At 34.0% G+C, this 26,355-nt stretch overlaps 1 protein-coding gene across 5 annotated transcripts in view; it reads right to left on the bottom strand.

The window, feature by feature from the left end:
• Positions 1–2,531: 2,531 nt before the first annotated feature.
• POT1 (protection of telomeres 1) overlaps positions 2,532–26,355 on the bottom strand; it is a 69,647-nt gene continuing 45,823 nt past the window's right edge. For all 5 annotated transcript variants that reach the window (XM_045855786.1, XM_045855788.1, XM_045855785.1 and 2 more), the window contains 10 exons: positions 23,989–24,158; positions 22,764–22,846; positions 19,897–19,953; positions 17,647–17,803; positions 14,657–14,862; positions 11,259–11,394; positions 8,516–8,604; positions 6,146–6,237; positions 4,482–4,587; positions 2,532–2,915 (listed from right to left, as the gene is read on the bottom strand). In XM_045855786.1, the coding sequence (XP_045711742.1) occupies positions 2,803–2,915; positions 4,482–4,587; positions 6,146–6,237; positions 8,516–8,604; positions 11,259–11,394; positions 14,657–14,862; positions 17,647–17,803; positions 19,897–19,953; positions 22,764–22,846; positions 23,989–24,158 (1,209 nt within the window). In that variant the 3' untranslated portion in view covers positions 2,532–2,802. The remainder of the gene's footprint in view (positions 2,916–4,481; positions 4,588–6,145; positions 6,238–8,515; positions 8,605–11,258; positions 11,395–14,656; positions 14,863–17,646; positions 17,804–19,896; positions 19,954–22,763; positions 22,847–23,988; positions 24,159–26,355) is intronic.

Here is a 26,355-nt window from a genome sequence, read left to right as displayed (position 1 = left end):
TATCACCACAACGCAGCAAAGTGGGTTCCCCCACCATTGTGAATATCTAAGGCTCTGTCCCTTACTATGTAACAGGTGTGCTGAGATAAAGAAATGTGGCCTAAATGAAAGAACAGATCTAAATTCCAGAAAAAGAACTAAGTGATGGAGACAGCCAACCTATCAGATGCAGAGTTCAAAACACTGTCTACATTCAGTTAGAAACAACCCCCAATACGCATCATGACCAGCAGTCAAAAGTAAAAAACGGGGAATTGCACACTGCATCTGGGCATGTATGCTTCCCTCTGATAAAGCAGTGTAATGAGGTGGCCACAGAAAGAACCTGCAAGCAGTGCATATATCATCATCACATGTAGACACATATGGCTTCTAAAGAACAGTGCAGGGGGTTAAAGAACAACCCAGGAGTGTCTGAAACGGGAGGCTGCAGAGACTGGAAACTGAGCAAAAGGCTTTACAGACACTCCTTTCTTAAATTCATGTAGTGTGAAATATGCAGGCTCTACAGTATTCACATGGACAACAGAGGGAACAGAGCGCAAATCTGGGCACAATAAGCCACCCTCGAGTTGCTGCTTCAGAAGCAGGATTCTATCACTCTGGGTTCCTGATAAGGGCAAGGCGCATACACCACCAATGAATGAACACACTAGTGTTGATGCAATTCATCTGGTTCAAAACTGTAAAGTTAAAAAACAAAACAAATGATGACAGTGTGGGGGGTTATAGAAAAAGGGAAACAAAAGAGAAATAGCCTATCATCATGAAGGTTCGCATGAAGAGCTTGACTTGACTTTGCTACTCTGGCCTCAGCACAGGCTGACACTGTGAGTCTGCGGTCCCGTGCGGCCCCCACTCTTCTACATTGGGTGCTTCCCGAAGGACGAGAAAACATCTCTCTTCCCTTGGTAATCCAAGCGTACCAGCAATGCTGAAACATATCTGTTCTATTTTAGGGTTTTAAAAGTTTTCCTTCAGTATGTTTTGCACCAAGACTTTAAATCCCCAAAACATCATCCGTCTTTTTTCATGATTTCAAACAAGGTGATAATTCGGTGACGGGAAAGGCGGGTGGTTCGATCTGGAGATATGCTAACATACTTAGGAACTAGAGCTTAGAGTTATTACAAGCAGAGGAAATCAGACATTCAATTCTTCTTACCAACAAGCTGTTAAAACCCTTTTGGTTAGTATAAGAAAACACATGAGTGACACTAACTTCCAATGTTACTTAAGATATTTAAGGCAGGACTCATTTGCAGAAAGCCACATGCTCACTTTGGCTCCAGAATCCTGCAGTGGTAAACAGTGAAACCTCTGAATAGAGAATATTGACTAGCACTTAATAATTGCTAAGTTGAACTGTCCAAGTTGCACTTGGACAAGTCAGCTCATCAATCAAGACTCAAGGAGTTTTACCAGGAAAATGGGTTGTTGTGGAACTCAAATACATATTAGGTACCTAGTGTGCAGACAGTCCTAAATATCTGCTGTCATGATATGCCTGCTTTGATTCTTTTCCTCAAATCATGCCTCAGCTCAAATAAACAAATGAAACAGATGAACTGTGTGCATTTATTCACAATTGAACTAGAAAGATCTGCTTCTCTCAGTCTCTAGCAAATAACACACATACATCTCCATATATATATACAGATACACAGAAGTTTATAAAACTGAATATTCATGATTTTAAATTTGACATGCTGTCAGGTAAAAAATGGCCTATATGCTGAATTAACATCTCATTTAATGCCCTACTTAAAATATATTTTACATAAGACTATCAAAAAAAGTATAATATCAGTCACTAACACTGTAAATCTGACCACTTCATTAAGTTGAGGTGGAACACAATAATTTCTAATATTATGTAGAGAAATAAGCATTCAGAGCATGTAATTCTGGTCCAAAAAAATGGCTCAACTGGTAAATGTCAGTAGCCAAGGAAAGCAATTCTACCACTTCCACTTAAAGTACACTGTAGCTTACCTGAACAAGTGTTTCTTTTTTTTAATTGTAATCCTTTTTTAAAAATATTTTATTTATTTTTAGAGAGGGGAGAAAGGAGAGAGAAAGAGAGAGAGAGAGAAACATCAATGTGAGAGAGAAACAGCCATAAGTTACATGGCCTGACCCAGGACCAAACCAGTAATCCAGGCATGTGTCCTGACCAAGAATCAAATGGGCAAACTTTTGCTTTGCAGAGTGATGCCCAACCGAGCCACACTGGCCAGGGCTGGAACAAGCATTTCCTTGAAGAATATTTGTTTAAGCAGATCACTCTGTACAAAAACAAAACAAAACAAAACAAAACAAGACAACTAGCCATTCCAAGGACATCTTCTAAACCCATAGTCATGCTAAAATCATCAACATTGCTGATATGAAAATCTAGGCAAGAGAAGGAGCTGAACCAGGGAAGGTGGATGGCAGAGAAATCAGTGGCAAAACCAACACGGAAGGTAATTTTTACCAACAGGTAGTGTATGGTAACAAAAGAGCTTCTCTGAAAGGACTACAAAGAGTAAACAAAAACAGTCTTTATTTATTCAATGTCTCTGTTTCTTTTAGAATCCTGGAAGCTATCATACTGGATATTTTTGAGCAACAGAAACATTTTTAATTTACAAGAAGGTGTTAAAGTAACACAATATCCATTAAAAAAATTTAAATAGTGGTTAAAATGGAAAATGAACCAGTGAACTAAATCTTTTACATGTTTTATGGCAATCTCATAGAAAACAGTAATGATTTCAAAAGCTACAATATTTACATATGCCGACTTGAGTGTCAACATTAGATAACATCATCTGCAACCGTGGTGTCAGAAATCTGGTAGCAAATTTGCTGCTCCGTCCCACTTGTGACATTATAGGACTTGATGAAGCATTCCAGCCATGGATATGTATCTACAGTCCAAAAGAAAACGTTATTTAACCATTAAAATTAAATAAATAACTCCAGTATATCTAAGTATAATAGCTAAAAAAATTAACATTTACTTTGAAGCCTGACAAGTAAATAAATACACTTACCAAATGTAACATGATCTACGTTTCCAAATTATATACTGGATTCATGTTATTGTTTCACAGCAATTCTGACTAATTTGAATTTTTTCTTAACAATAGGAAAAAGTAATTAAATGTGGGGTTTTTAGAATGTTGGATAGTGGAGATAGTAAGCTATTTCATTTCAATTTTTGTTCCTTTTTTTTTCCTGCTAATTGCTCCCTGATCTCCCTATTTTATTTCTTTCTTTCTCTTGGTTGACTGCAAAGATACTGATCCTGAAGTTCAAATGAGCTGAACCCCTTACATTTGTCAAGGTGAAACTACAGGTACCAAGTACTGAGTCAAGGCAAAGCTGGCAGCCATAGATGCCATTTCTAAGCTCTGCTTACTACCACATAAATCGATGTATAACACCTAGAGAAGTTTCTTATTGTTTCTTTCCTTCATGTTTTGAGTTTAAAAGACATTTAATCTTGTCCTCAATATTAGCAAGGGTCAAGCAAGACAGACACTCTCCTACAGTGCTGGCAGAACTGTAAATATGTAAAATATTCCTGAAAAGCAATTGGGCAGTATGTATCAAAAGTCTACCAGGGCTGTGCTGTTTCCATATGACACTTTTATTTCCAGAAATCTAGCCAAAAGAATCCAAATAGCCAACAAAAATTAAAACTGACATTAAATGAAAGTATGTAAGTTAAACTTTGTTACAGATGTACAAAAACTATCTTTTTAGAATTGTTATGAAATGCACAGATTGACCAGGGAAAAATAAAGCCTAATTAAAAACAACCTATAAAAGTTAAAGTAACAGTTAAATATGCAGGGGGTAAAATTTGTTACTGATGAAAAACTGTTAGAAGAGTCAAACTGTTTTAATCTAATTTAGAGCCACAAGCCTCAGTGTAAGCACGACAGCGGCCCCAGAAGGAAAACGGAGCGGCAGCAGGCGAAGTCTACATGCAGTCTGACCGGAAGGTCGGGTGGGTGAATAAATGTCATACAGAAGACAACTAGAGCTGCTAAAAATAATTACAACAATAAAAATTGTAAAACCTGAAACTAGTTAATAATGAATAGAAAATTCACCAATGAACTAAACTAGCTCAATGGAGCTTGTTATAGAATATGTTTCTTATCAACATTTCATCCCGGTTAATTTCAAATGTTATTATACATAAGCATAGTATCAAAAGTGCTTGTGATCAAAACTGCCTATCCTTTATTATATTTCAAAATATTTTTAAAAATCTTTTCATTTCAGGAATTATGATTCATACTCATTTTATTCCTTCTACTGTTTAAACCAAAGGTAGATTACACAGTAATCTAATACTAATTAGCAATATTTGGATTCATATTTCAAAGTTTTTATACCTCTAAAAGTCCATAGATTAGATATAAACTAGGTGCTATTTTTAAACAAACAATGAATAGGACTGACAAAATATTACTGCCTACCGATTTTGACTCCTGGGGGGCAAAACATATTCATGATCACATCCATACTTTCCTGAAGGTAATCATTGGTCAGGATTTCTGATGCTGGAATATGGAAGAACTTGTCCTTAAAAAATTATAGAAGAAAGCAATATTAATCTTTCATTAAAATTATAATTAATACAAAAGTAAAGAGGTGGGCAAAAGTAGCTTTACAACTGATGGTGACATTCTTTTGAGTTAATAAAGCTATTGTAATAAGCATAACCTGCACATCTTTTTCAATACAAACCTCTGTAAACCTACTTTTGCCCACCTGTGTATTTAATACTATCTAATTAAAATCACCTAGGCTAAGTCGCTCTATATCAAGATTGCAAAATTCATAAACTGCACTGCAGTCTTAACTGTAACATCTGACTTACTACTTTAATTTAAAAACATCTTTGAGGTATAAAGTCAAATTAAACTGCTTTGACTTAGTGATAATAAAAGTAATGATCATAAAACGGTGAGGCTTACTATTCTCTTGACATACGTATGTTGAGTGCTTACAATGTATAAGTGTTAAATTTAAGAGTATTACAGAGTTTTTTCCTTTCTACTAGATTATAGGGAGAAAAGGGATTTTGCTTGCTTTGCTCACTAGTACATCCTTATCACAAAGAACAGTACCTGGCACATAGATGGTGCTCATTAAACATTTCATACCTGGAGAGTACCTTGTTTGCCTGGGGACACTGGGTCACACTGGGTCACACTGGGCAGTTTAACTATGTGAGTTGGAGAAGGGAGTTTGCATCCTGTGGCATTAACTTGACCTCTGGGAGGGGCTGAAGCCTGAGATCAGTTACACGTACATTTGACCATGACTATGAGATAGAGCTCCAGTAAAAACCCTGGACACTAAGGTGCAGTGGAGTTTCCCTGGCTGGCAATACTTCATGTGTGTGGTTACACACTGTTGCCAGGAAAGTAACATCTTCTACTCTACAAAAGAGGACAAATGAAAGTTCCACACTTGAAACTTTCCTGGACTCTGCCCTCTGCACGTCTTCCCTTGGATGATTTTAATCTGTATTCTTTAGCTGTAATAAACTGTAATGGTGAGTACAATGACTTTCAGTAAGTTCTGTGAGTCCTTCTAGTGAATCAAAACTAAGGGTAGTCCTGGGGACCTCTGAACTTGCAACTGGTATCTGAGTTAAGGATGGTCTTGGGAATCCCCAAACTTGGGACTGTAGTCAGAAATAAGGGTGGCCTTGTGGAAATCTCCCTCGCTTCACCCAATATAACTATCACCTAACAAATTACCTTGTTCCCTCTAATATGAGGGAACAAATATTATGAGAAGGCCTGCCAAGCCTAGTGAATGCTGACAGATGATGTGTAGAGCGTGTGGCCATACCTCTCGGCCTTCAGCTCCTGGAACAGAATTTCTGTGTGGCATAAAAAATGACTCTCTCCTAAAATTGCTATTCTTCAATTTTTCATTATTCAGATAATAAGATTTACAGTGTAATATCAAGAGACAAATGCACAGACAATTTAAGATCTACACACTTGTATTCTATTTTTCTAAGTTGCCTTACTTAAATCTTCTTAGTAATAAAGTAGGTATGAATATATTAACATTCAAAAATTTATTTTTAGTTAGAAATATTTTCACCACCTCTGTTACTTACAGAATCCATGAGATAAGCTTCCAACACTCCTGTCCCATCGTCAAGAGTAAATGTCATCACAAACACATGTTGGAGGGGAACAACACCCAATACTGGTTTAGAAAAAAGATTAAACTGTATGAATCTTCTATTCCTTGTAATCAAAGTAGAGTTAAAATTGTTTTTGGATAGTATGTACCTGTTAATTGTTAATTTTGTTTATTAAAATAATTTAAAGGAGAAAGAAAAACTTACACATAAGCTTTTTTTGTTCCCTAATACTAACATATTAAGCTCATCTTAGCAGGTTCATTTTGGAACATCAGACTACCTGCACCGAGGCAAGGACTCATGCACAACTGTATCTTTTTTGATTAACTATTAATGTATCTCTAAAATGAGTACATTTTTTAAAATTTTAATTGTTGTTGAAGTACAATTTTCTATCTTTTACTCCCATCCCAGTGCACACCCCCCCCAGTTTTTGTCCATGAGTCCTTTATACTTGTTCCTGTAAACCCTTCCCCTTTTCCCCTGAAGTTCCCTCCCCTTTTCCTTCTGGTCACTGTCAGCCTGTTCTCTATTTCAGTGTCTTTGGTTATATTTTGCTTATTTCTTTGTTTTGTTGTTTAGGTTCCTGTTAAAAGGTGAGGTCATATGGTAGTATATCTTGATAGAAAACATGAAAACTGACTTATGAAATATAATATACTACATGTTAGTCTTATGAAAGACAAAATTAAAGTACCAGAATGCTCTGAACAATAGCACGCAGTTCAATATTTATGATTATGTAACACATCTCCCCCCTTTGTGCTACAAGTATAGGGATCACTTATTTTTGAAGAGATATTATCCAGTTAAATGGACAAAAATGTCAGAAAATCTGGGACTTCATAACTTGGTAAGATGAGAAAAAAGGAAGAATTTAAAGAGCTAATAAATCATTTGAAAATTTAAAAGTTAAATGAACATCTTTGTGTTTGGAAATGGAAGGCATTCAATATGTTTATAGAAGGGAGTATTTTTTCCACGTGTGGAATCAATATTTGAACAGAACTAATAAGAGGGCAAGTAGGAAGAATAAATTAGGGCATAAAGACATGACAGAAATTGTTAATACAGAGAATTGATTTTTAGAATTTAAAAGCTCTCAACAGGTTAAAACTGTGAGCTAAAACCAAAATATATGATCACAACACCTACTCTGGGGACCGTACAGACAGACAGGTAACCACATTTAGAATAGGATAGGGAGACCATGCTGGAGAGCGAAAGTGCAAATGTGAAAGGCACCTGGAATTTTATTGGACCACAAACAAAATAGGAGACAGCAGTATCACATAGCTGAATCAAAAGGAAAGGAAAGCAAAACCAAGTATACAGATTACTATCAACAGGTTCCTGGAACTGCAGTGAAACAACATGTAATGAAACCAATTTTACCAGACATTAATGAACAGAAACAAGAGTTAAGTTCCCAAGGCATCTTATCAGTGTTATAATAAAATGACACCGAACAGAATGAAATGGCGTTATTCAAGGACCTGCTGTACGATGAGATTTTCACGCAGAGTAGAAGCAGAGTGTCCACTTTTAGGGAAATAAAAGTTTTGTTCATATTCTGAGTTGGCCAATATTTGCAGCCCTATTTACAGATTTAATGGCAAACTTAGGGGAAAACACTGGTAATGTGAAATGTTTACTATGGAGGAGAAATAAAATACGTGTAAGGAATGTGGGGAAGTACCAATGGAAATGAGATGCCTGCTTGCAGAAATAAAGACGAAATGCAGGTTCAACAGTTATCCTCAAAAGTATAAATCTGCTGATCTTGCAGAACAGGGAACAGATATACTCTAATTCTAGTAGATAGAATGTGGCCCAAGGTAAAATTATAGATAGGTATGTTCTGCCTATTAAAAACTTCCTAAAAACTAAGGGAATTTTTTGTTGCAACGTAATGAGTCCCCTGTCACCAAATGAGTTTAAGCCAAGGCTAGGTGGCCACAGTTGAGATTGTGATATAAAAAGATTCTAGTTCCAGCTAAAAGACTTGTATTGAGTAAAAAGTTGTTATAGCTATTTCTAAAACTGTGAAATCCCACAGTACTATGAACTGGAGAGATTTTTCAGAAGCTGATTAATACTGAAATAAATTACTGAACATTAAAATATCAGTAAAGATTAAAAGGGACTGGCAAGTGTTCGAGTTTCCAAATATTTTAAACATTTACTTTATAGTTTTACTACAATGACTGTGAATGGTTTTGCATAAGGAAAATTAAACTTTTCTCTGGTTTTACTAGAGGCACAAATATTGAAATATAACCAGTGAAATCACCTTACACAAAGACAGTTAAGATTACAGGACACAGACATTTAGCTAACCTTCTGCCACAGAAGAAGGAATCCATGACATTTTATTCACCAGGTTATTTAGATTTTGTATTGGTCTCAAGGTAGAACACTTTCTACACCTGAAATTAATACAACAAAATCAAATATTAAAACAAAATAATTTATTAGAACTCATTTGACATTATAACTTATTTTTGCTGTTTGAGTATGCAGTTTAAAAAGTAAATTAAAACAGTACATTACCTCCTATACTGTACTGTGCTGTACTGTATACTGCACAGTAATGTGCGTATTACTAACAGAATTATTTACAAAAACAAGCTTTTTACAATAGAAGCAATTAAAACAAGTATAGTTCAGGATAAACACTATTAAATTGAGAGTAAGAGAGAGGTTTCAGGTCCAGATTATTAATTAATTTGGCTGATTTCATTATTTGGTAAATGAAAAAGTTTAAACAGACATTCTCTAAGAACTTTCATTTATGGGTCTGTGAATGATAAGTAATAGCTGAGGTCTTAATTCAACATAGCCAATATGAGGAAAATTTTCTAACTAAAGAAGGTAGTACTGGCAATATTTGGGGTAATATAGTCAGTGAGCACATATTTAGAGGTTTATAGTGTATGATTCCTAATACTATAGTTACTCTTCATAATATAAATCAATTTAAAACTATATAATATACTAACATTGTATATGATTTAGTATAGGTATTTTTATTATATACAAAAATATTTTAAGTAAATTTTTTAATATATAACATAATGTTTAAGAGAAAATAAAAATACATACTTAAATAACTATATAAAATCAATATTCAAGAGGTTCATGCAGATTCCTTTTCATTTGCATTCTGGGGAAAAATAGAGGGTAACTACAACAAATGGTATCCTTTCCCAACCTTCAAACACATCTAAATTTTTTTGAACAGAAAAACGTAATAATTAAAGGAAGTTACTATCATCTTTAAAAAGGCATTATTAACTTTAGACATTCATAAAGCAAGTATACCAACTAAAAATTAATATACAAATTAAAAATTAAGGGTAACAAATAAAAATTAAATAGAGAATTCATAACTTCCAAAGCAGTAAAAGAGGCAAAGGAGAAAATTAAGAGTATTTGTTATATCATTTTATTTTCATTGTATTTTTTCCATTACCAAGAACATTTTTTTTATACATCAATTCCACAGCAGACTGAAGAAAAAAGTAAGCAAAATAATTAACAAAAAATAAAGCAATAGTATAAGTGAAAAACAAGGTAAAATATAGAAATAAAACCTAGTTATATCAGAAATTAATATACTTTAAACTTATCTATTTAAAAACCACCAAAATCTAGGCGTATTTATTCACACGACTTATTAAAATACAACAACAAAGGAACATGAAAGTAAAGGGATGAGGATGAAAATAGGGTACTATTCTTTTGCTTTGTAAGCAATTATGAACCAAAAACAAGAAACAAACTAACAAAAAACCCTGATAAAATAATAAAAAATTTTAAAAGAACCCTTAGGGCAAAAAAGCATGATTAGAGATAAAGTGATACAAAAGAACATATCAAACAACTAATTCACCAGGAGATGAAATTCTGAGCCTACACAAACCAGCCAAGAGCTTCCAAACATATAAAGCTCACAGTGACCTGACCAAATAAAAGGTTACAAACCCACAATCACAGAGGACATTAAGCACACTCTCTAAGTAGTGAATAAACAGTTATAGTTACAAAGGAAAATAAAAGTTTTGAAGATAATTTACAAGCCCGGCTAACAAATATAACTAAATATTAATAAACACTAAACACTACTATTGAAGAATATATATTCTTTAAAAATTTATGAAACTTAATCAAAATCTGAACAGACATATTCTACAATAAAGCAGCTAAACAAATCTCAAAAAGTCATTATGAAATGAATCACAGTATTTGGTTAAAAAGTCATCTAACCAAAATGCAAACACCAACATAGCAACTGAAATGTATGTGTAGAAATTTTAAAAGAATTCATGGGCCAAAGATATCATAATGGAAATTATGAAACATGTAGCAGTGACAAGAAAAACATTAAATACCAGTCTTGGGTTAAAGCCATGGCTAATTTTTGAGGGGAAAATTATAGGCTTACAAATAAATATTAAAATATATTAAAATTAATGATTAACGTAAGTGTTCAATTAAAAACATTTGAAAAATAAAATCTGAGGAAACCTAATGAAAATAAAGGAAGAAAATAAAAATAACAATGAAAAACAACAGAGCAACGACAAAAACAAGTTTGTTCAAGCGGAAAGAAAAGGAGATTTATTCCCACTGCCTCTTTCCAAACATAAAACTCTGTTTCTAGAACCCAGTATATTCTGATACGTTCCGATTACTCAGTGGCAACTAATTTGTAACTTTGTGGCCCAGAAACTCTGGAATTCAGTCACTTTTACTAGGATGCAGCTTTGAACCTCTCTCTGTAAGTAACAGCTAAAGCCTCATGAAAGAAAACATAATTAATTTCTCAGGTAGCCTTATATCTAGCACATTGTAGGTATTCAAAATAATGCTGTCAAAACAATAGATGTATTTATTTATTTAAACATTAATAAATAAAAAATTAGTAATAAAAATATAAATAAAATAAATATAGTATATATAAAATTGGGACTTGACAAGTATCCACTGACAATATAGTAAAACAAGTAGGATAAAAATAAAGTAAAAATTACTCGTAGAGAATGTTTAACCCCAAAGGTCCCCAGAACTGAAAACACACCCGTAGTGATGGACTTTATCTTGTATGAGGAACGGTGCCGACAGGTCAGACAGTTCCAGGTCTTCGTGGCCAGACCTCACGGGAATCACACTGTGAAACTTGTTGGCAAGTTTGTGGAGCTCACCGAGTGTGCCTCCTATTAAATGAGAACAAACAGCCCTTCAGGTTGGCCAAATACGATGTAGGCAAAATGAAGTGCCTGTCAAGTAACATGTGAGGTACAGTAAAAGACGAAAGAAACTGACAGAAAAAGACAAAGTCATGAATTTAGAGATTTAATATGTTTATACATTTATTGTGAAAATATGATTTGTAAATTCAGGATCCTACACACTGATGAAACCACTACCCGAAAATGCTGAGACTTGAGTTATTATGAGGCTTGTGAAATTGTGACCATCTTCTTAAATTTATACAAGATGCTCTTTATGTCAGGAATGCCATAGTTCAAAGAATCAAAAGAATAGAGTTGTGAGACAAAGTAGGATTCTCATTAAATTTACTATATACTACTAATGTCTAGGCAAGTTTAGTCCTGAGTTTGAAATAAATCTTTTAAACTTTCAGGTCAACATTAAAGTTAAATATATATGCAAATAGTTCATGTACTATGAATTCATGTATTGTGTCTGTTCATTTTCCCGGGGAAAACCACCCTACTTACCCCAATCCTGTGATGGGTGGGCGTGAAGACAGTTGCCCAATGGGGCACCATGATTACATGGCAGCATTATCTAGGATAACTCAAACCTACTGGTCCCTTTTCTGCTATACTTTTTATTTACATTGATAATTCTTCCTCTCCAGGGGAAGTGAATACGATCTATAGAAGTACTTTGGTGTATTTCCTAAAATTTGTATACAATTTGTAACATTAAAATTGCATTGTGAGGTGGATGTACTTCTAGCACAGCAGACCAAAGACATCCAAAAATAAGACTTTTCCAGAAAAGCAAAAGCACTGGCAAATTTGTCAATTCAACTTTTTCACAAGTCTAGAAATTAACCAAAGGCTCCCAACAACCCAAAGATAAATTTTGTTTTTTCAAAAAGTGAATGAATCCATTTTGGTAAGAACAGTGGCTGTATGGTGTTTTAACTTGGTTCCCATCCCTCCTTCTGCAGCTCTGGGACAACTGGAAGTCACAGTTCTGCCCCGCCACACTGCAGTTTGATCACAGCCTCGGATTCACTAGGGTGACAGCACTCAGAAACATAATAAAATAAAATATTACATTTTGATGTAACCGTTTTAAATTTTAAAGTGCTTTCGCATACACTTTCATTAAAAATCTGTAGATGATATATTACATTGGGTGTACTTAATTATTCAATAAATATTTATCGAGGGTCAGTCATATACCATGTGTACCACGCCAGGTGCTAAAGATGCATACATTAAAATAAACATGTATTCTGTTTTTAGGGAGCTTTCATTCTAATAAGAAAACAATTCTATTAACCAACAGATAAAACACAAATATAATACCAGAAGTGCTCTATGGAAGTTCATACAGCATGTAGTCTTAAGGACCAGTCAAATCTGCCTGTTGAATAAGAAAAAGTGCTTCTTACATACCGGTGCTCATTAAATATTACATGTGAATTGCTAAAAAAAGAAATTACTGAGTTTACTTCTGAAGATGTACTAGAGCAGAAATTCTCAAGAGAACAGCAATGAAATGGCAAAAAGTCACCAAGAAATAAACAGGGTTTAGGAATTGCCACTAGTTCAGTAAGGCTGGTGGGTGGGATGCTGATTGTAGATGAGACTTAACGTTTTGGGGATAAGTGGTAATTAAAGATCGGGTCAGGAGCTAAAGAGACCTTTTAATTCAAGCTTCTCTGCACCCTCGAGGCCAACCTGGCTTCAGCACAGAATTCTGTGGGAGGCAGTATAACACAGGAGGGCCCTAAGGCACATGTGACATCCTCCTAGTTGGCCCTACAAGGACAGTTCTTATAAAACCTCATAGGACCACGGCTTTGTTTTATTTTTATAGCTTACAAATACTGTCACTCCATTTTATTTTTAGATTTGTTTTTGTTTATTCATTTTAGAGAGAGGAAAGGAGGGAAAAAGAGAGGGAGAGAAACATAAGGGAGAGAAATGATGTGTGGCTGCCTTTTGAGCACCATCTACTGGGGATCTGGCCCGCAATTCATGCATGTGCCCTGACTGGGATTTGAACCAGTGACCCTTTGGTTCACAGGCCCACACTCAATCCATTGAGCCACATCAGCCAGGATTCTTACTCCTTACTTGTATGCATGTATGTGTCTGTGTGTTTTTGTTTTTAAATCCAGTTCCTTGTAGATTAAAATATTGCTAAGGAAATAAGATACCACAATTTACTCATCAAATTGGTGAAATTTTTTAAAGTGCTAGTATATGATGACAAGGGTAGGGGAACGGATAATGTCATACTCTGCTAAAGCATATGCAGACTAGGATAACTTTACTAAAAAGGAATGGGCAACAATTACTTAATTTCTTGTGTTCCCATAATTACATGTCATGCAAAGGGGAGATACGTTCATCACAAGGTTACAATTCAATTCCACTACTTAACACCTATTTGGGGAAAGACATGGGAAAAAAGTCTGTGGTTCAATACATATATTAGATAAAAATAAAACAAAAGTGGAAAAGCAATGCAAAAATAAATATGACTCAAAATTTTATTTTTAAAAAACATATCAAATTATCTTATTTCAAGGGTCCCTTCCTTGATTTAGATATCAATAGATGATATCTAGCCCTGGCAGGGTTGCTCAGTTGGTTGGAACGTAGTCCCATATATCAAAAGGTTGTGGGTTCTATTCCCATCAGGGCACATACCCTGACTACAGGCTCCACCCTCGATAGGGTCACTACTGGGGGCAACCAATCAATGTTTCCCTTTCATATCAATGCTGTCTGTCTGCCTGTCTCTTCCCCTCTCTCTTTTCCCCTCTCTCTCAAATCAATAAACATATCCTTTGGTGAGGATTAAAAAAATAAATGATATCTATTTCATTCTACTTTTTATGGAAAAACAGTGACACCCAGTGGCCAAGATAACAACAACTGTAAATCACATGCAGTCTCAATGATTCCTCAGCTTGATAATCAGGTTGGATCTGATTTAAGATTACATGCAAAAAGCCAACAAAATGAACAAATGCAAACTACTTAGTTTAATGTACAATTTCAAAATGTCATTGAGATAAATCTATATATGTGTGCATGTATATATTTGATTCTAGTTGTTATGGATAATATATTCCATGTTACAAAATTTAACAGTATTTTGACTTTACATGTCCCAGGTTGCCCCTAAGATATATTTAATAATAGTCAGAAAAAGACATAAGCAAAGATGTAATCTAATAAAACAGTAACTTAAATATCTTACCTTCTAGCAAAATTAGACAGTCGTTTGAAAGTGGAAGAATACCATTGTTTTTCACAAAATGAATAGCTACTTTTCGTTCTCCCTGATCTTTAGCTGTCCAGACTTTCGAATCATATAATGAGGTATTTTGCAGTTTTGCATCTGGAGTTTTAGTTGCATTCTCTTTCAAAATTCGATCCAAATCATCTTCACATGGAACTTCCTGCCTAAAACCATCATCAATGAAATTAACACAAAACTTTGGAAATCCAATTTTACAAACTACAATTAAAAAATTGTTCATATGCTGATGAGCCAGCTACTTAGATTAAAGACTCTTATTCAACAGAAAGATACTTGTATTTCACGGCTAAGTAGCTCCCTCTCAACTACATTAACCATCACCAACTTCCTTGCTGGGTTTGGTGACATTGAGGGCACTAACCACATGATTTCTAGCACCTATTCGCCCTTTGCTGTCAGGAGGGCTAAGCTCTCCATTGGAACAAGAAAACGCAGCAGCCTCTCCCTGACTTCTCTCCAGTGAACAGCAACTCATCAGCTAAGAAATCTCAGGTCTAGAGATTACTAGTGTTACAAACCAGTATTTGTTTCAGTTCCTTTTAGAAAGCCACACGGTAAAGCATGACAGAGCAGACTCGGCATGATCTGGATGATTTGTGAAACTTGAGGTAACACCTCTTAACCTTTCTGAGGCAATTTCCTTCTTTGTTAAAAAAAAAATGAATATAGAGGGTTTTTGTTTCACAAAGTTACGTGATTTTACAGCATTTGACAAAACTATGATTTGATAATACTTCAAAAATTACCTAAAATCTATATTTTTTACTCCAACTACCACAGCAAATTAAAATAAGTAGAAGAGAGTCAGTTCCTCTTTTTACTTAAGGAGGTTTGGTGATCAAAAATCTCCACAAACAGTAGTATACGTAGATGTTAGAGGGGGATACATGTATATTAGCGCACAGAGAAACATAAACACAATATATGAGCACACAAATATAATGGAGATGTGTACATACTGGAGTGGGCAAAAGTAGGTTTACAGTTGTGGGTACCCAAGTTTGTTCTTGTATTATTTTTATTAATTGGTATATTATCTTTGTATTGTAACTGTAAACCTACATTTGCCCATGTCTGTTTTTATACACTATATGCTTAGAGGAAAGACTGTGGAGCTGATAAGTACGCATTCATTCTAATGTCTTATAAATTTATATATTTATATATTAGTTGATATTTAGAATAAAAACTTCGAGAGGTACTGAGAAATTCTCAATTACTAACAAGAATTTAAATTATATTTACCATATTGTAGTTATTAAACAGAAGAGAAATACTCATATTTCCAACAAGGCTTTCTTTTGTTTTTTTCTGGACATGATTTTTATTATATAACTTCTTTCAGAAAGTTAGTAAGTTTCCATTTCTTATTTTATTTTTTATTTCTATTTTTTTCCATCACCATTTATCCCCTCTATACACTCTTCTGCCTCCTCTCACCCCCCTTCCTGACCGCAGTCAGCACACTGTTTTCCAGCAAGGCTTTCTATACCACCTAATTAAAAATTTCAACTAACCAGACGTCTTTTCTAATTTAAGAATTTTAGTTATTTTGGCTATTCAGGGTCTTTTTTGGTTCCACACAAATCTGATGATTTTTTGCTGTATTTTGCTTTAAAAATGTCATTGGACAAATACCGTATGAACTCACCTTTAAGTGGAACCTAATCAACAAAACAGAAGATGTGGATACAAAGAACAAACTGAGAGTGACCAGAGGAGAGTGGGGAGAGGGATAACAGGGGAAAAGGGGGGAGGGGCAAGCAAAGGAACACAAATAGGGGGCTCATGGGCATGGACAATGGGGGGACTGACTGGGGGAGGGGGGATGGGGCAGGGGAGAGCAATGGGGGAAAAAGTGGGACAATTGTAACTGAACAACAATAAATTTAAAAAAAAAGAAAAAATGTCATTGGGGTTTTGATGGGGATTACATTAAATCTGTATATTGCTTTGGGTAAAATGGACATTTTAACTATACTGACTCTTCCAGTCCATGAATGTGGACTATCTTTCTAATTCATTGAGTCTTTTTCAATCTCTTTTAATAATGGTCTGTAGTTTTCAGTATATAGGTCCTTCACATCCTGTGTTAAGTTTATTGCTAGGTATTTTATTCTTTTTTTTTGTTGCAATTGCAAAAGGAACTGTTTTTTCCATTTCTTTTTCTAAAATTTCATTATTATTAACATACGGGAATACAGTAGATTTTTGCACATTGCTTTTTATATGCTGCAACTTTCCTGTATTTGTTTATTGTTTCTACAGTTTTTTTGTGGAGTCTTTAGGATTTTTATATGAAAAAAAATCATGAAAACTATATAATCTTATTAACCAATGCAACCCCAATAAATTTAATTTAAAGAAAGAATTTTAGTTATTAATGGTTAACTTTTAAAGTCTTTTTGTGACAAATGTGCGAGTCTTCCCAAATAGTTTCATAGTTTATTGTTTGCATTTACCAGAGCTACTAAATTGAATTCCATATTTAAAAACAGACCCTACTTTTATTTACTATAACTAAGAAGTATCAGAAAGATTTACTTTCTAAGAATTTAATATTTTCTCTTAAAAATGTTACCATTCTATCAAAATATACCATATTTTTGGGACTATAAGACTCACTCACCCTCCCCCCAAATTTGGGAGGAAAATGCAGCAGCGACCCTATTCCCGCCTTTTGTGACCCCGCTCCATCACTGCCCACCCCCCCCCCCCCAGTAAGCCAGGTAAGCTACATTCGGTCTATAAGATGCACCACTCTTCCCCCAAACTTGGGGAGGGAAAGTGCGTCTTGTAGTCTGAAAAAAACACGTAATACATAAAATCACAATCTCTTCATTGCTAGAACTTAAACTGATACATATAAAAACATATATCCACAAATATTATGAAGTGAAACTTGTTTTATTACAGAAAATACTTACAGTGAATGACATTTAGGACAATGAAGTTTAACAGACTGGAAGAGTCTTCTGGGCTTATAGGACCTCAGTTTTGCTCGGATCCGATAGTGATGAGGAGCTTTTTGCTTCAATATAGCACATATTGGGGTGTTCTCCAAATACTGATGGTCTGTAAGTACTACAAAGAATTTTTAGATTAAGGTATAATAATCTACAAGAAGAGTAAGTACTTTCATGACATGAATCCCCTTGAACATTTATACAATAAAGTCCCATCAAGTTGTACTATCAACCTCATTAATATTTTGTTACATTTATCGTTTCCATCTGTCTTTATCTTTGCCTCTCTCCACATTTATATAAACCTTACAGATACATAATTCATTTATGTGTGAATGTATGTGTATATACACATATATATATATATATATATATATGAATCATCTGGGAATTATTTCCACACATCATGCCCCCTTATCCCTAAATATTTTAGTGTGTATTTCATATAAACAAGAAATTTCATTGACATAATACAGTGCAATTTTCAACATCAGAATTTTTAATACTGATGTAATATTATCATTGAATCAACAAACTTTAATCAAATTTCTCCAACTGTTCTCATAATGTTATTATTCATCATTTTATTTCCAGGTCAAGGACCCCATCCTGAACCCTGTATTTCATTTGCTTTTCCTGTCTCTTTGGACTCCTTTAATGTAGAATGGTTCCTTAGCTTTCTTTGTTTTTCATGATACTGATGTATTTGAGAGGCCGTTTACTTGAGTGTTCCTGGCTTTGCTCATGAAAAGATACTAATTATGTATTTTTGGCAGCAACAGTATACAAATGATTTTGTGGTCTGCTCAGTGCATCCCAACAAGAGGCATATGCTTTCAGTGTCTTCACTCCTGGGGATGCTACCTTTGCTCAGTTGGTTAACATGGTGTTCAATAAATTTCTCAGCTATAAACTTATTTCCCCCCCTTTTTAACTAATAAGAGGGTAAATAGGAAAATATAAATATGCCAATCTTGTTAAATATTAAAGATCCTCCTAGTTTAGGACACATTGGTGATTCACAACTAAATAAGCTATTACTATTATGGTTGCAAAATGGTGTTTTTTTTTCCTACGTTCATCATTGTTTTTACATTTATTAGTTGCCATTTTATTGTAATAAGAGCTTTCCATTCAATTTCATTTATTCATTTGTTTTGTTCTTTTATTTACTATCCATACAAATAATGGATTGCTACATTATTCCATACACCAGTTCTATCCCATCACTACTAGTATTTTTCATTTTGATGCTTAATTTGTACAAGATTTGACATGTTCCATTGTTAACTGAGGACTTCTTTTCTCTCTGGCACAAGATATTCCAGAAACCTGGAGTCTCCCATTTTTCCTAAGGACCCGGATTCCTTTTAAGGGCAAATATTATTTATAAACCAAGATCTATGCACTGAGCATGTTCACTGCCAGAGGGCACCATTGTTTCTACGGCTTTTTGTTGATAGAGCTAGGACACATGTGTACACATGTTGATACCTATACTTATAGACATCACCTGTGTATAATGTATGTATGACTATGTATGTGAGTGAATACATATGTACAAATACACATCTGTATCTATTTCTGCATCTATCCACAAAACCATGAATTCATACAGACACCTCCAACTTCAATATAATACCACAAGCATCTTTCTTCTGGCCTTCCCCTATTTCATAGTTATATATCCTTTCTCCAATAATGAGAAAAATATTTTATAATAGTATATTATAGAACATTAAGAGACTTGTGCTTATTTGTTTTTAATTTTCAAATCTCAGCTGAATTAATAGAAAGAGGGCATGTGGTAAATTAGTATCATTGTTACCATAAAATTACAGTTTTGGGGCATATTGTAAGGAGCTGTTTTATGGATGCTCCTAAGTGCACAATGTGAAATGATTAAAATGTCATATTAAGATATTTTACATTCTCCAACTAAAAATAAGCCCCATTGCACTGTTAAATAGTGTATGTTTTATAAACCTGACAGCTATGTAACGTAAAAACATCTATCTTTCTGGGTTCCACTTTATGAGTGCGAATGAGGTAAAGGAATAAAAGATAAATAGCGACATATGAGTAATTTTGCGCTCATGGATGGGTATCTGCTCTTGGTATTCCGTGGAAATGGATTTGTTGACATGTGTAAGAGCGGGCTTTATAAACTCACTACTATGCCCGCATTTCAAAAAGGAAGTGTGGCCTTACTTGTAGCTGACAGCTGTTGACATCGTTCTATCTCATACAATGACACCGATCCGGAGCCTACAGGAGGTGGAAGGTAAAAGGAATTATACAGTTTTAAATCTATTAAAATTCAATGTGGTGCTGAAAACTATAAAACATTGCTGACAGAAACTGGAAATGATCTAAACAAGTAGTAAAATATGCCATGTTAAGGGATGGGAAGGTTCAATATTGTTCTAGTTAGTTAATGGTGGTCATTCTGAAATGTCTAGGAGGTATACTTATGTTTGCAACTTACTTGAAATGAACAGAAAAAGGTACAACAGACTGGTAGATTAAGAGAGATAACAGCACACAGAGTAAAATGCTAACTGGAGAACGAGGTGATGAGTATGTGAGCGTTCACTGTACAACTGTTTCAACTTTTCTGTATGTTTGAAAATTTTTACCATTTTGGAAAAACAAAATGTGAAGGAAATAAAAGAGAGAGGTAGATAAAATAATAAACTTACTAAATTTAATAGGATGACTTGAGGATTACCATAAAATAGAAATTTTACTTTAACAAGAATGCAAAAGTAGTGAACAGAGCAGTAAATTTTAATAATGCTTTCTAAAATGAAGAATTTAAGACTTTAAAAAGTATCCATATTGTAATTACTTTACCTTACATTAGGTAAGGTAATTACATTACCTTACATACTATTATATAGAAATATAATAGTATATTATACTATTTTATCAGTTATGGGGCATCATATACAAACACATGCATTATTTGTCTCTCCCAACACGACTAATAAACTGCATAAGAATCCGTGGCAAGAGAACATGAGTGGACATGTGAAGCTAGCAAAGAATAATTTCAATGAATCTGATTATTTAATATCTGCCATTCTGCATGAAGTGGAAACAGTGGTAAAAAGTTTAAAATTAGTCAAGTAATGAGAAAATATGTGTAAAATATATACACAGTCTCCCATAAACTGATAAAAAAGATAAAGAAGGTGACAGAAAATCAAGAGTTGACAACTCAAAGGAGTGAAAAGAGCTGATAAATATATGATAAAATTTTTAAGTTTCCAAGTTCATGGGGAAATTAAGTATCCCTTTATACCTGCCAATTTCTTAAGAATCACATACACTGATAACCTCCCCTGTGCTGTCAGGGAAGGACATTCTCCCACAATGTTTTTGCATATGAATCCTATGACTTTGGCATATGATTTGGCACAGTTTATAAAAATAAAAATGTGCTTACCCTTTTATCATTCAACCTCACTTTCAGGAGTTTATTTTAGAGAAATAAAGGGGATGTTTAGTAAATCACTATTTGTCAGAACAAAACACGGGAAATAACCAGAATGTCTATCATGTAGAAAATGGCTGAATTAGTAAGATTAGATTCTTACTATAAAATATAATGCAACTATTAAAAGAGTAAGTTGGAGCTATATAAATATCCCAGAAAGAGGTTTATGATAGTGCAAGTGGTATAGGAGGGTCCCATTTTTGTAAACATTTTAACAGAGGGAAAAGGCCTATCTGTTCATGCACTAGTATATATATTTGTAAACATGTGAAGGCTCTGAAGGAATCACACTACACTATTAACGTTAACTCCAGAAGTGGGCCTAAAGGCACAGAAAACTATGTAACTTGATATTATGACTTGTATTACTTTTGTAATTTAAAATTAATTTTAAAGTCCTTTTAAAAGGAGGAAAGAGATTTCAAAGTGTAATTACTAATTATACTATCTCCAAAAGATTGTCAGTTGAGTTACATTGGCCCCCTAATGGTTGTTCAAGTAATCATAGCTCAGGCTAAAATGCCATTATCAAGGGGCTAGGAAATGTGGAGTTTTGGCAGAAAGAAAGAAAAAATAAATTTAAAATATACGCAAAAAAAATTCAAATAGCCTGCACTGATACCTGACTGGCTTTGCCATCAGTTAAAGCTAAGTAACCCAGGGCAAATTATATGACACCCAACCCTGCTTCATTCAAAGCCTCAGTTCCCTTTCTCTAAAAAGAAAATAGTATCAGGCTCATAGTAGTGCTGTTAGGATTAAATAATAATGCATGTAGGCACTTACTAAGTGTCTACCAAGTCATACAAGTTAATTTTAGTGCTTACCCTTACTGGTATAGAAAGACAGTAAACACCTATAAAATGACTCTGGATCATAGTAGAGGACTTAGACTGTAAGATACAATATATATACAAGATAAAAACATGACATGCATGCTGGGTCCCAGAATGTACAAAGAGCTATTAAGACAAAATGGTAAAAGAAAAAAAATCTTACAAATTGAGAGTTTTAAAATTTAGAAATTTGAACAGTCACTTATTCAGATGGACAATAACACATATGCATAACCAAGTGTTTATTAGTATCTTATAACTAGATATTTGATTAACTCAATGAAGTCTGAAAATCATGTATACATCTAAGATATATGATGAAAAAAATTCTTAGGCTGTTTGAAATAAAGCAGGGAAAACCACCTTTGCTCCTTTTAGACACTAACATGAAAAAAGCAGTTGCCTAAGGAATTAATACAGATTTTAAATTAATGAATAAATACACATATACACATAAACATATATGCAAAAAATACTACATATATCACAAATCAAGTAATCCCAACTACCCTTATTTGAAAAAAAAAAAAAGAAAATCTAATTATACAATTAAGGGAGGAACAATGTTTACCTTTTTGCATAGACACAGATAAAGATTTAGTATGTTCCTTTACAATGAATACAGGTTTAACAAAAGACAAGAGACAGAGATAGGAAGATAATAAAATGGAAAAATTAATGTTGACAAAGCCATTTTACTTGGCAGATATTATACTGTCGATGTTAAAAACTGTCCTTACTTGTTGGAACGCTGTCCTCACATTCTGATTGACATATGCCATCTGAACACTGACTGGCTGTCAAACCTGCATATTCTAATACCCTATAATTGAAAGAATATAAGTTCAAATTGAATAAAACAAAGTCAATATGGTCAGTTTAGCTTTATGCATAGAAACCAAAACTCACTAAAATTGTATAAGAAATTCTGTTTTGTGTGTATGCATTCCTCAGTTAAAGGTCTACATACTAAAAAAAAAAAAGGTCTACATACCTGGAGTTCCAAGGGCCCCCAAAATTTAAAAAAAAACCCTGAGTCTAGACAGATACAAATGTAACAGTGGGATGATGAAATACTGTGGACAAAAATAAGTTGGTAATTTAATGGATAACATTCTCCTGACAATCTCACTCTAGATTCAAGAAGTAAAATGTTATGCTGCTGTATATTACATATGAGGAAGTAGTGAAACTGATGTAAGATTCTTAAAATAGACTGTTAAAATAGTTAATTTAATTGGCTTTAAAGTCATTGGTTTCAATATATTAAAATTTAGTGAATATCTGTGTCATTTCGATATACTGAAAGGGATATTTTCTATATATATATTTTATTTTCTGTATTTCTTTGAAGATAGGCAGAAGATATATTTTTCTTGCTCTATAATACTGATCAAAAAATTTCTGTACACAGAGATACTAGAAATACATAAGGAAAAAGAACTGCATATATAGTAAGATTTAAGGTAATATTTACTCTCTGGAAACAAAAGTTTAAAAAATATGATACCCTAAAACACTTCAGTTACCTATTTTATCAGCAATGGGCACTTTAGAAAGGCCAATATCATTTTTTGAGGCAGGATCACGTATGTTTGGAATGCTGGATAATGTACTGAGTTTTCCAAACTTCAGCTAAGCTCCAGTTTCTCCTCTTTGTTGCTGTTCTTGGAGAATGTGGCAAATGGCAGAACAGCAAGAACAGTCCTGAGCATGCAAGTGGAAACCTTAGACAGTATCCCTAGCTCTGCTACTATTTAGCTGTTTGAACCTACAATCACTGGATTTGTTTCATTTGGTTGATCTCACTAAAAACAAGATGAATAATGCCACAGAAGGCTGTGAGGATCAATTATAAGGAACCTATTAGACCCCCCTTGCCATCCCCAAATAATCTCTTATCTCGAAAATCAGTTTAATTAACACTTTACTTACATTTTTAAAATAGGTATATAATAAGCTTACTTTTTCAGTTGATCCACATCACAGTGGCCTTCCAGCAAGACTCTGATCCCCCGACCGTAACTGGTGCCTCCATGGAGATGAAACTCCAGAGCTAACGATGTTGACTGGTTTGCTGAATTCACTGACTGGAGTTTCGTATGGAGGCTATAAATTCTAAGGAAGCTTCCAACCTAAAAAGAGATTATCTTTTTCAGAAAATGGAGGAAAATCAAACAAATGCTGGTACTCAAAGCATTTAACAACTATATGGGGCACAGCCCAACAACAAGGGGCGCTGACCAATCAGAAAAGATACTGGTGTGGTATACTGGTGGGGTGTGTACTGAGCATCAACCCCAGAGACGCTGCACCAAAAATAAAATGGGTGTGTGTATACGAATATACATTCAAAAGTGAGGCCTATTTCTACTTACAGATCATAAAGTATGCAATAAGATTCAGCCCTAGCATTGGTAAAATAGAGCAGTTAAGAAGGCCATGACCTAAACCAAGTGGAAGCCCTCCATTTGATTAATAAATCTGTTTGATTAAGGTTTCTAAAAATAACTTGTATTAACTACTTTAAGGCAAGATTTAGTTAAATATGATCACTAAAATTCTCATTATAAGAATATTAGAAAATAATTTAAAATCTGCTACATATCAAAATAATACATCCCCTATTCCACCAGTTTATGAAAACTTTTACAATAAATGATTTGTGTCTGTATATTATAATGTGAACACATTCTTTGACTTCAAATATAGGATTAAACTATAGTTCTGAACTAAATGTTCTATAGTTAATTTCTATAGTTAAGTTTTGCTAAATGTAATCTTAAAAATACCTTTAGTTATAAAGTATTTAATATGCTTTTAACATAGACGACTTAAAACGAGGCAAATGGAATTGGTTATCAAAGACACTGACACCTACTCAAAAGAAGAAGCTCTATAACCTAAATGACATTTATTTTTATGAAGAGTTATAAACAAAATGAGTTACTAAATAGAAATGTTAATTTATCTGAATAAGGCAGCACTCTTTACTGCTGATGACTGTGGGAATACAATTCTCTTTTTTCCTTTCAAGGTCAGAAATGAGTAACAGTGGGAGCTTCTATGTAACTGCAAAGTACACAAGGGGGGATACAAAAAGATGAGATAATAAACCAACCTCCCACCTCTGCTTATTGCTGTTTCAGTTAATTGTATTTCTCCTCACCACTCTCTGGATTTGATGGAGAAAAGAAATGGGAAAAGAAAAGTAAGGGGGAATAATCCACACTCCCAGATGCTACTCATCTTCATTCTCAAGGGTCTTTTCCCCTCCCAATAAAGGATTTTGTGAGGGGGAGCTCAAGCAGTTTTTAGTGTTTTCTTCTCTGACTTCTTCCCTAACATCTACATCAGGGGAGGGAACAGGGCAGTCAGAGAAGGAAACACACACACACGCACACACACAACTAATTTTCCTCAAGGTATCCAAAGTAAGATACTAAAAGAAAATATAAAAGAGTCTATTTCTATTCACCTTTATCTGACTTTTCTGAGCATTTACTGTAATTGGTGATTCTTTTATAATATATAGAATACATCAGTGCAGTACATGTAAGCCCCACAAAGGATTTAAAGAAGGCCGAACCCAAGGAGGAAGATATCATATTCACAAATAAAAAGCTTCAACATTATGAAGACAATTTTCCCTTAATCTTAAAAGTCAATGGAATTTTGATAAAAATCTCCAGTGTCTTTTATTAAATTTGAAAAGCTGCTCTGACATGTATATGAAAGTAAACAGCCAAGTCAGTCTTGAAGACTAAACTGGGAGTGGGGCCTTGACTGGGGGAATATCATTTAAAAATAAAGGTACAATAATTAAGACAGTCTGGCATTAATACAGACACATGTATGAATATAAATAAAGCCTAAAAATATAATGTCAAAGAACAAAGCAAGTTACAGAATGATACATATACAATATACATTTCCAGGCAAAAGCACATAAAATATAATAAACATGGGTATACATACCTACATATGAGGATATGTAGAAAAAGGATATTGGGGGGCAAAAATGAGAATATGCAGAGGTACAAAAAAGGTTGAGTATGTAGAGTTTTATCTCTTAATAATCAAAAGTACCTAAAATAAGTGTGGCAAAAACATTTAGAAACATTAAATGTGAATGCCAAGACACCGGTGTTTATTACACTATCTTCTCTATTATTGCATTTCAAAATAAAATTTAAAGGCCAAGGGAGAATTTATTTATGTAAATAGGCTATAAAGATGATGATTTGTTATTTTCAGAAATTCCTTTCGAAGGAAGGACTGTATATTTTTCAAGCATGCTAAATATACTAGGAAATATGCCAGATGCTCTAT

Source organism: Phyllostomus hastatus, unplaced genomic scaffold, assembly GCF_019186645.2.
Source record: "Phyllostomus hastatus isolate PE091 unplaced genomic scaffold, TTU_PhHast_1.1 phas_scaffold_114, whole genome shotgun sequence".
In the NCBI taxonomy this organism is placed as follows: Eukaryota; Metazoa; Chordata; class Mammalia; order Chiroptera; family Phyllostomidae; genus Phyllostomus; species Phyllostomus hastatus.
The sequence above is the reverse complement of the archived record's forward strand: the minus strand, read 5'-3'. Positions and strand labels throughout refer to the sequence as shown.